The 11,543-nt window shown below is 42.4% G+C and overlaps 1 protein-coding gene across 2 annotated transcripts in view; it reads right to left on the bottom strand.

Moving 5' to 3' along the window:
• The window catches only part of LOC143328561 (inactive phospholipase D5-like), a 55,956-nt gene extending 46,087 nt beyond the window's left edge, over positions 1–9,869 (bottom strand). The window contains exon 1 of one of the 2 annotated variants that reach the window (XM_076743758.1): positions 9,119–9,869. In XM_076743758.1, coding sequence (XP_076599873.1) covers positions 9,119–9,289 — 171 coding nt within the window. In that variant the 5' untranslated portion in view covers positions 9,290–9,869. The remainder of the gene's footprint in view (positions 1–9,118) is intronic. The other variant, XM_076743762.1, reaches the window with a different exon arrangement.
• Between the last annotated feature and the right edge of the window lie 1,674 nt (positions 9,870–11,543).

Below are 11,543 nucleotides of genomic sequence, written 5' to 3'. Positions count from 1 at the left end.
GCTATATCAGAAACGTAGCTCTTATTCTGGCCTTTTTGTGATATAATAATCTTACCATGTTTTTCATACTATATTTCTGCTCTGTTGTAAACATGAACAAAATGCATCAGGGGAACAATGTGTGCTCTAAAACTAAAGGAGTAGTTCAGCATTTTGACTTTTTTCCTGAGGGCCAAATGAGAATACTGATGCTAGCTTAGCTTAGCATAAAGACTGGAAGCAGGGGGAAACAGCTAGCCTGGCTGTCTTGACTGCTGTTTAATAAGACGTAGTTGTAAAGTGAATGTGTATATTTCCAAAAATGTCAACCTGTGTGTTTAAGTCTACTAAACCAGAGGTAGCCTAATTTTAACATTTATTTCTATGATTTGAACATCTCCTCAATGGCTAATCAAGATGTCTTTGTCCGGTTGCACCTGCAGTCAGTTGCAGTCAAAGCATCACTGAGCCGAGTTTGCTCTGAACTGAAACATCAGATATTTAGTGAAAAATAAATTGGACTCCCTGTGGACTGCAAGTAATCTTAAAGCGACGGCCTCCCTGACCTGACAGCTCAGAACCAACGAGCCTCTTTTCACGAATCATCACACAGTCAGCACGAACTTTGAAACCAGACACTCACAAACACACAGATGTTATAGAGGAGACTCTGTAATGAAGGCATCAAGGGATAAAGCATGAAAAGATCCCTCCCAGACACATACAAAGATATTGAACTCTAATAGCTCACTCTGCAGCTCTGCAGCATACTAAGCGTCCAACATTTCAGCTATCGGCAGTGAACTGAAAGTCAATACAAAACATTTCTACAAATCAAGTTACTAGCAGGGGCTGGAGGGAATATGAAATTGGATTATTAAATGGCAACATGAAATTAAACTTGCTGCAAGATCGAGCTCCTTCAGAAGAGATGCGGAGCTTATGGCACACAGATATTTACACCAGGCTTAAATCCCTCTGACATTTTGATGACATATCGATTTCACAAATCAGCGAGCACCCCACGATCAAGCTCATGTAACACTTTTTCAACCAAACTAACTTGTCTTTCCCAAAGAGAGCGACTCACTCTAATGAGTTTCAGCTAATTGCCTAATTAGCTCACCTCATGAAAAGGCACGGCTATGGCTTCCTGTGGCTTCTCGCCATTAATCTGTCTCTGCGTGTGGCTGAGTGTGCGTGAAGAGCGAGAGAGAAAGAAAGAGAGAGTGATAACGTTTGGAGTCTGAGATGCCACACAGCGAAGAAACCCATCAAAGAAAAACAGGAGGAAAAAACATCCAATTAAAGTAAATGAGACAAGGGAGATTTAAAGCTCATATATGGGAAACTGACAGGCAGCATAGTTCAAACTCTTGGATCCTGGACTGTATGTGTTATACACACCTGCACGCAGGCAGTCAGACGTGTGCACAGGGGACACAAGTGTTGTTTCACACGAGGTAATAGCTCCCTCTACTGTTCTTTAACTCTAAATGGCATAAAGCCCGTCACTGCACTATGAAGGATACAGTGTACATTACACAGTGAACGGTCGTCTGTACTCTGATCTTTAAAGCCTCTGTGGGTAATTTGATTGACAGTAACATCTTCTTATCTGAATTTAAATAAACAACCAGGAGGCGATGATTTTACACTGTAAGCCATCATAGTGTCACAATGACAACAAACACCAAATAACACGCTACGTTTAATCAATAATGTAAAAATTAATTGACTCCCTCACTTCGTCTCTGTATTTCATGTGCAGTGGAGGACAGTAACTGCACTTTACTACAGGTTTGAGCTACTCATTTCTATTTCATACTACTTCAAATCTCTATTCCAAATATTATACTTTTCACTCCACTATATTTATACGATTTAGATGAAACATATGATGGGCTTATGAAATAAAATGTATTACTATAAAGATAAAAAATAGCAGTAACACTTTAGTTTGACCTCCCCTTTCCTTATTTAACATTAATCAGCAGTGTGTAAACATTGAATAAATGCTTCATATCACATTGTAATGCTGTTATAAGCAGACATAAGTGTTATTAATGTGCCTGTCACTCCTCTCACATGCACCCATAAGTGGACGCTGAACAGACGGACAATATGTGAAGTTTAGTCCAGACTTCATCAGAGAAATTACACTTGATGACAAAAACTGCACATTAATGGACACTTGCAGATGTCCTTACTGCTGTGCACAGCTGCATTTTACTGTGCTAGCACATCAGAACAACATCCCAGCCCGCCTGGACCCTCACCAGTTTGCATTCAGAACCAACGGGTCTGCAGAGGATCTCCACTGCCCTCCACTCAGTCTTCACACACCTTGAAAATAACAACACCTCCATCAGAGTGATTTCAGCTCAGCATTCGACACCATCTGGGCTTGAGTACCACTCTACAACTCTGTATAGGATTCCTCATAAACAGGCAGTTCGGATTGGTGGTCACACCTCCCCGACTCTGAACACAGGAGCCCCCCAGTTCTGTGTGCTCAGCCGCCTCCTGACATGGAGAGAGCTGGATCACACCACCATCATTGGCTGGATTACAAACAACAGTGAGAGTCATATGAGGAGGGGATTGACAGTCTTTCAGAGTGGTGCACAGACAACAACCTGCTGCTCAGCGTCAACAAAACCAAGAAGTAGTGGTAGCAGAAAAAAGGAGGCAAAGACACACACCCTGGTTTATATGAGTGGAGCTGAGGTGGAGCAGGTCAGCATCACAGAGAAAGCTCAGAAACAGCCGTTTTTCTTCGGGAAATGTAAACTTTTACTTGTAATGGTATTGCTTTTGTAAAAGATCTGACAACCGTATGTCAGTGTGTCATATTCTCTGACCAAGTCCTTTGGCACAAACACTTCTTCACTGCAGATGCATTTATGCCCGAACGGATTCCAGGAAGAGAGACCAAAACACGGTGATTCAGAGATGGTCATGTCTTACGAGCAGCAGTGGGTGGCAATTAGATAACCGCAAGATGACTGAAAAGCAGTATGAATGGTGGATTTGATGTGTTCAACAGTTCCAGCATCACACCTTTTTAGCAGCACGGAGACAGGAGGCAGCAAAACTTTAATTAAAGCCAGAAATCTCACAGCGTTACGGCGCCGCTGGAGTGGAGCGGAGCTGAATGTGAGCCAAGCTGTCAAACAATGAGCCAAATACCCCAAGCATTAATTTAATTGGTACCCGCTATTGAACACAATGATAAATATGAGTATGTTGGGTGACTCATAATGGTAGGTTTCTGGCCAAAGGCACTGACATAAATCTAGAAATTTTTTCTGACTGTAAATTCTAATTGCAGTCACAGCAGCAACATATCCGTCTCACAGAAATCGAGGCATCTCTCTCCTCGTCTCACTTCCTGCAAAAGGACCCTTGTAACTTGGGTAGGGGAAAAATCCGAACATGTCAAACCTCGCCTTCCTTTAATCAGCCCCTGCAGGCACTGCAGAGTGTCCTCTTTCATTTCTCTGGCTTCCTTTCACTGACTGTCTTCCATCTACCGCACGGAGCGAGTATCCTGTCTAATGGGTGTGAGAAAACACCCTTAGTTAACCAATCACACTGTTCAGAGAGACCATTTCACTACAACAGATACCTGTCTGCTTGACAGGAGAGAGTGATGTATTTTTTAATGTCTAAGAGCAAACGCTGACGCTGGAAAGTCTTATTGAAAGATCAAAGCCGTCTAACAGCATAATGCAGAAGCAGCTTTGCGCCTGAGCTGGACTGTTAGAAGCACAAAGCTGAAGGTGAGTATTTCCTCCTGCTGAATAACTGTCAGATAAAACTGGCCAATTAAAAATGAAAGGCGTGCAAAACATGACAAATTTTAACTGAAAAAGTGCGGCTTTGAAAGTGGAGACAAAGCCAAAGGTCTTCATCAGATAATGGGGATGAAGAGGAGAGCTTTGTTCAGCTTGTAGGAAAAGTCCACAAAAAAAGATTTCCTATCGTCTCGTTTAAGCCCCACAAATCCCTTTGATAAAGGCTCCATGAAGAAACCAGAGCCTGATTAATGCTGCAGTCGTCTAAGATCATCTAGGGAACAGATGTGTAACAGAGCTTAACTCTGCCTGTAAACTCATCGCTGTGTTTTTGTGAAAATGTTAATGTCTCTAAATCTGTCATCACATTTAGTGAGTCTTTAAAGTTCGCTGCAATGTGGCTCCTATGAAAACTGGTGACGGTGTCATCTGGAGCTGTGGGACACTTTAAATGTGATGTTAAAATGCTGTCAGCATTATAAATGAAATCCCAATTCAATCAAAAAAACTGAGTAAAAGAGAATTTTATTGGAATCACATCATCAAAAACATGGTCTGCAGCGTGTTTTCATACATGTTTCTCATGAGTTTTTGGACAAGAGCCGATGTTTTGGTGCAACACTGACAGTGAAGAGAAAGACAGATTTTAGATTTGAGTGTTTGATCAGTCTGTTTCTAAACGATGGTCCTTGTATCATTTCATAAATTTGCTCACCTGAATCTTGGCAGCCTTCACCATCAGATTACAGTTTCTTACAAATGATTGGACTCATTCAAGTTTAGCTCCACTCCATATTTTTTCCCTGATCATGCATGTCCACCTGCAATGGCTCCTGTTCTGTTAGCATCTCTTGGTACTGCAGGCCACTGAGGGCAATGTTGTTAATCAGACATACTGCACACGCATCGTTTGCATCATCATCATCACACAAACTTCCTTCACTCTTCAGCTGAGTCACTGGGAACCCATTTATTTATTTATCCTCCGGAGGATAAATTTCATCAAAATGTGTCCAACCTTTCACAGCAGACTGTTTAACCAAGACTAATATGTCATACCACAGCTAATCTGTAGCAATAAAAGAATCCTTTTTGTTTCAGTCTGAGCTCAGTAAAACTTCCAAATGTCCTTAACTCTCCTCCTCACGGTCTTCATCATCATGATCCTCAGTCTCCAGCAGCATGAGAATGAAATTAACCTTTTGGACCAGGAGAGAAGTCCAGGAGAGATAAACTCAGGGCCTTATATAGTTTGACCACTATTACCACAGACCTGGCTCTATACATCAGCACGGTCACCATGAAATTGAAAACGCAATCAGCGAGGGGAGAGAGCTCCACTCTGAGCTGCCAAACCTTAAAAGTCATCTGGGACACTTTACCGTCTTTGATCCAGACTCAGCCTCCCAGCCTGGCTGTAAGCTGCTGCCTCGTCTTCTTTAAATCAGTCTTAATAGCGCAGTGAACATGCTTTGGATCCAGTAATTGCCTCAATAGAAACTTGAAATGATAATTTCCTTACCTCAGTGCAAAGTGCATTAGAAACCAAGCACGTGAAGTATACGCTCTGATCTGTGACGACAAAGTAGAGAACAATGCTGACATAAGATAATGGAGCATGCATGCAGACGTTTACCACAGACCGTCTAAAATCCATGTGGATGCATTTATACAGCTTTAGAAAAACAACCTCACTAACCACAACGCACATGAGCTGAAGGGAATCAGCCAGCATAGCTTCGCATTACAGGAAGCAGAGATCAGTAAAAGAAAACACACATGGCCTCGCTACTGGCTTGTAACTCGATAAAACGCTGGCTGTTTAAAGGACTGTAGACTCTGCAAGAGCAACACTGTTCACACTGTGGACTCAGTACCACACTGAGTGAGATGGGTCAAGTCAATTTCTAGATATTTCAGATGGTGTGATGAATGCTCTTTAGCTCTACGACGGAGGAAGAAACAGAGGAGAGCGGCTCGCTGCTGTTTCTTGTCCTGTTATGATGCAGCAGCAGCAGTAGTCACACTCTGGTATTTTAGTCCTAAATTTCTCACATTTCTGGCTGTGTTTTGATTGACAACCAAAGATTTTCACCACATTTCTCTCACAACTGTCAACTTGTACCTGGGGACATCCCATAATCATGCGCTGCCAGGGGCCCTTGAGGGAGGCTTGAACTGATTAGTGTATCTGCCTGTCAGTCAATGTCTGTCAGTAGTCCGGCTCCTTTTGAGCAAAATGAGCTGTTTTGGTTATTATATCAACTCCTTGCATTATTCTCTGGTGATCCCAGCAACATATTTTATTTACTGAAGCGTAAATAATTCAGATTCTCGTCAGTTCTTGACCCATGAGCCACAGAGGTTGGTGACATGTTTGACTGGAGTAAAAGTTACGTTTTGTTATTTAACTACATCAGTTTTCAGCTGTGGATAAATGGTGCTGCTGCTGTTTTGAGCCTCGTTGTTGTTAGTTACACCAAATGCTTCACAGATTTCACTGATTAGTTGGATTAGTGTTCTGTAATGAACTTCCATATGTTAATTTGACACCTTGAGAGTTCTCCTAAATGCATTTTGTGTTTTTTTTTTCTTGGTGCCTCTAAATTGTACGGTTATATAATCATTGATCCTGAATGCAACTGCTCACATGAAAGATTTCAAGTGCTCATCTGTTTTGTGGTCCTTTAGTTCAGTATTTCCTGAGACTCATGACTGACTCAGAGTTTGACGAATTGATGCAGAACTTGTGACTTGAATCACACTGCGTTGACACAGCACTCTGTATCCAACTTCTTATCTCATTCTCCTCCTACTGAGAAACGTTAAGAGGGGAAATCTAATCAGTCAGATGTTGCTGGTACATCCTGGGCGTTGGATGTGACTAGAATGGTACGTTCAAGAAGACATAGACTCAATAACAATATTTTAAAAAGAATTTCAGTGTTGTTAACTAATCGCAGAGAGAGTGCAGAGTTTGCATTTGTCCATCATGCAAAATTGACTGTGTGTGAGTGTTAGAGGTGGGTGGTGTAACAGTTTCGTCACCGTCGCTGGTGTCACATTCTGTCACGACATTGGTTTTTGCAGTACCGTCATTACCATGATAAAAGTTTTAGTATATCAAAAGCAATTTGCTTTACTTTGGCTGCAACAACATGCAGGTAGAGGGCTACACCCGTACTCATAGAACTGGGGTTACATCTAGTAACTATTATTTTCCTAACAAAATGTGGAAGGTAACAGCATGAGCACCGAACGTCATTTTCTCTGTTGTTGGCTACAAGAACCAAGTTTTCATCTACTCCCACCATTCAAGGAAGAGGAGACCCAGTGGATTAACTTAATGGGAATGTCCACACAACAACAACAACTAGAAAACTCATAGGTATATGCATGTACTAATATTTTACTTTGGACTGTTTGAGGGATGACACAAAGCAGGATTTGCTTCAAAAACTCAAGGATGGATCACTATCAACATCAAACTTAGAACCTGTTAATTTAGACATTTTTATGTTGCTTTTCTGTTTATTTGGCTGATTGGCCCGTTGACTTTGGCGTTAGCACGTTCCAAAGCTAATGTGGCCAATAGCATCTATTGTAGAGCAATGTTGGCGTATTTAATATTAAAGGACAGTGAAGAGAAACTGTGTGAACATTAAGCCTCATTTGACTGAATTAAATTGGATGTAGAAAACTGTTTTATCACATAGCTTTTGTGTAGCCTCACACAGCCAGAGCTAACGTTATCTCCTCACTTCAAACTGCAACAGAAGCTCAGCTGGTTTTGCCGTTACAGGAAAGCCTCCTCTGCTGCATGCCGCATGGGTATGTGTGTCTGTAGCTGCCGTATCTAAATGTACTTGATAGACGTGCCCTGTGGTACACGGAGTATTGTACTTACATAATAGCACAGTAAATGCTGTTGATATGCCTTATCCTACTCGTAACTGTGAGAATAAATCCCATTACATTTACTAATTAACCTACGTTATGGAGCAGGTTACTCTTTCCAAAACACGTGTAGGTCCATTCCTCATTATTTTAATCATTTTTTCTTTCTTAAGATGTGTTCCCTTACGTTGCTGTTAGAGTGAAAATAGGTAGAATCATGTTTTGAATTGAGTATCCCTTTTATTTTTGTAATACTGTGTTATAACACCACCACTGTTAAAAAACAAAAACAAAATACTGTGATATAAATTTTAGGTGATATCATCCATCCCTTGGCTGTGTGTCTGGGGTTTGGTTTGGAGTTAAACTGCTCATCTGCTGCAGGCTTTCATGAAAATAGCTTGCCTGTGTGTGTGTGGTCTGGCGTCTGCAAAAACACACTTACATTATGTGTGTGCTTGCTTGTCGTGTGTGTTTAATGTGGCTCTGTGCACTGCATGCGTGTGTGTGTGTGTGTGTAGGTCTGCAGAAAGGGGACGGGCTGATTCATCATCCTCGTTGGTTATGCAGACAGGCTTGGAAAGCAGCTCTCTGGACGTGGCACTGTTCCCCTCCAACATCAAATATTCAACGCACACCTTTTCCATTCCTTTCCCCGACGCTAAATCTCTACACCTTGAAGCTCTCTGAAGAATGCTGATAATGTTTATCTGCAACCAGCTCCTTACAACTACTTTGTAACAGAAAACAAAAGTGAATATCACAGAGAGTTTAAAGCTTGTTCCTGAAGGAAATCTCCCCCAACATGCAAAATTTAGAGCCGTACAGTGCATCTCTTATTCCAGCAAGGGCTTACAGTTGAAGTTCCTTAGCATAGTTTGAAAGGACACAACAGATAAACTCCACACCAACTTTCTGATAAGCATGCAATTAAGTCTGTAATTAAGAACTATTTTCATTATCAGTCAATTTGTTTATTTTCTCAATTAACTGAGAAATTGTCTGGAAAAAATTAAATGAAGAATTACAGTTTGCCTGAGCTACTGGTGGCCTGTCCAGAGTGGACCCCACCTCTCTGCTAATGTCAATATCAGCCTGCAACCCTCCTGCTTCTAGAACCAATTCAGCCTTCAGTCCAGCGTGCAAACAGTGGAGTCACCAAAACAAATTTCCTCTCAGACATTATCATATTTTAGTGCCAACACTCTATGCTCACATACACAGTCCATGCTCACGCTTGTTTTAAATAAATATTTTAGTTGAGAAAAATGAATGAATGTGAGATTTTGTGTATGACAAAGTATATTTTGGCTAAAACAACTTAACCTCTACGGTGTATTCGACAAATACTGCCAGTTGTTCTTTTAATGATCGCTCAGGGCCCAACATTTTAAAGCTCCGTGCTTTTTGTCTCAGACCCGAGCTCGGGATTCAGAACTTACATGTTCCAGTTTCTCCTTCCTGCGAAGCCAGACGCTGGCTAAGTAGTCCTGCTGCTGCACTGCTGTTATTACTGAGCTGACTGGCGTCCCGGAGACTGGGACGCTGAACCCTAACCCCTGACTCCTCAGGTCCTGGCCACCCATCGAGCCTCGGGTCCCTCGTAGCTCCATATGGGGTAGACGGTCGGGTGGAGGGTGCAATGGTCTGTCAGTCTCGGATGAAAGAATTAATTAACTCGTTAAGCTCCTGTTAACAGCAGAGGAAAACTCTTCCTTGTTGGGATGCATCGTGCACTTTGAGTTTGACTTCAGCTTCTAGTTCCTTTGTGCATGGTGCAAAAATGAATACGTTCATATTACTGTGATGTTGATGCAGAAAAGATGTAACAAAGCTCTCAGTGTTCACCTCCTCCTCACCTCATTTTTGCCAAAAAAGGTTAAAACACATGATCTGAGAAAATGCATCAGCTGACAGCTGACATAACGTCTGCCTTCATACAGCAGGAGCATCCCTGTCTTCACCACAACTGGCAAATATCCACAGGCAGGAGTAAAATCCTCTTCCTGTGTGCCTCCAGAAAAGCAGGGCTTCACCTCCTCATGATGACATCTTCAGTGTTTTCAGAGCTGGGCTGGCCGGCGTTGAGCTGTGCACAGACCTGCCAGGCTCAGCCCTCAGCAGAGCAGAGACTCCGACGACTCTGATCAGGACTTCCACCGATTCAGGCATCCCCAGTGTGAGAGCGTATGTGTGAGGAAGCGGAGGAGAGAGGAGAGGGGAGGGGTAGAGAAACACAGAGAAAGAGGTAGAAAGAGAGGAGGGGGACAGGGAGTTGGTGTGATGCTGATGCAGCGTCACAGAGGAAGGAAATACCCCCAAGTAAAAGAGACACCAAGTTACTGGACACACCCATACCTCTCCAAACTCCTCTGTCTCATTCTCACTCTCATTGTGATTCCTCCTTGCAGCTCCTCAACAACAAATCCATCCTTCCCTCACTATAACGCTCTTTCCTCCCTCTATATGTTAGTCACATGTCATGTTCTCCGTTTCCTCCTCCTGCTCCCAACTGGAAATTAACGCTATTATGCTTCCTTATTCAGCTGCGTTGCCCTCTCCTTTGACCCTATGGGTGCTATCCCTGGCTACACATATCCACCACACACACACACACACACACACACACACACACACACACACACACACACACAGAAACGGACAGACAGACACACACACACACCTTGGCACATCACAGTGAAGTGGTGCAGTGAGGCTGCAGTACCTCTCTACCCTTACCTTGCCTGGCCAGAGAAGCAACAGAGCTTAAAAACTTTAATTGGCTTATAACATGATGTACACACACACACACACACACACACACACACACACACACCATCTAAATGTTGAAATCATTACTGGCAAAAAGCCACTGCACCTTAACTCTTTGAAATGGAAACCATTTTAATTGCATGGCTTGACTGTTGAAATGCTTTCAGCCAACAATGGAATACCACTGCCAAGATAGTCTGCCCGTCTGTTATATGAAAAATATAATTGGTGTGCCAATTATATTCAAAAATATGTAAGAGGAAATGTGATGCTGTGTGGGTATTAAGTAGAGCTTCATTCTTAACACTGACATTCAAATTTTTAGCAGCATTTGAATGTGGTGCGCCTTTTTTCTTCCTCTCAGTCAGTTTAAACCTGGTATCTCTGCACAGGTGCAGATAAAGCTCAGGTTACACGAATATTATTAGCTTTATATTTGTAGAATTGGATTCCGGTTGTGGCTGCGTGGGATTGTTTCCAACTGGTGTCATTGTACTCAAATTGACGATTTTTTGTCGCCATAGAACATCATCAAAATCAAGCTTCATCCCAGTATTTGGTTTTCAGGGTGCTGTGCCACGTTTTAGTGCTGCAAAGTCAACTAGCTGGAGCTAAAAGTGAGTAAGTGATTGTAGCATGGTTTGTTTTGTTTGTTCTCCCTGTTATCTGAAAGGTCTGGAACAATCTCTCTCGCCATACATCGGAGGTAAATATTGCCTAGCTTTACTCATTTGTCAGTTCAATGAGACAAAAACTCCAAATTTTAATTAACATAGTGCTGCTTCTCATGTTTTCTCATGTGTTCCACCTCAGCGCTGAGTCATACAGATCAATGACAAAGCTCACGTCTCAAACGATGTACAGTAGGTCCTTCTACAAAGTCCTACTCCCTCTCATTCAGTCGTGTTGTACACAGTCACATTTCTTCCTTCCAGCAGAGTGTACTGTATCAGTGGAGACGCTGGATGAATACTGAACACTGAGGTTAACGAGGGAACTCATTTGAACACGGGCCAGCTCAACACTCAAAAAGAGGGAGCCACACAAAAAGGCTCCCAGGTTTTAAGCCATGGAGGAGCACCGCGCATTTTCCGG

Source organism: Chaetodon auriga, chromosome 11 (genome assembly GCF_051107435.1).
Source record: "Chaetodon auriga isolate fChaAug3 chromosome 11, fChaAug3.hap1, whole genome shotgun sequence".
Classification (NCBI taxonomy): domain Eukaryota; kingdom Metazoa; phylum Chordata; class Actinopteri; order Chaetodontiformes; family Chaetodontidae; genus Chaetodon; species Chaetodon auriga.
The sequence above is the reverse complement of the archived record's forward strand: the minus strand, read 5'-3'. Positions and strand labels throughout refer to the sequence as shown.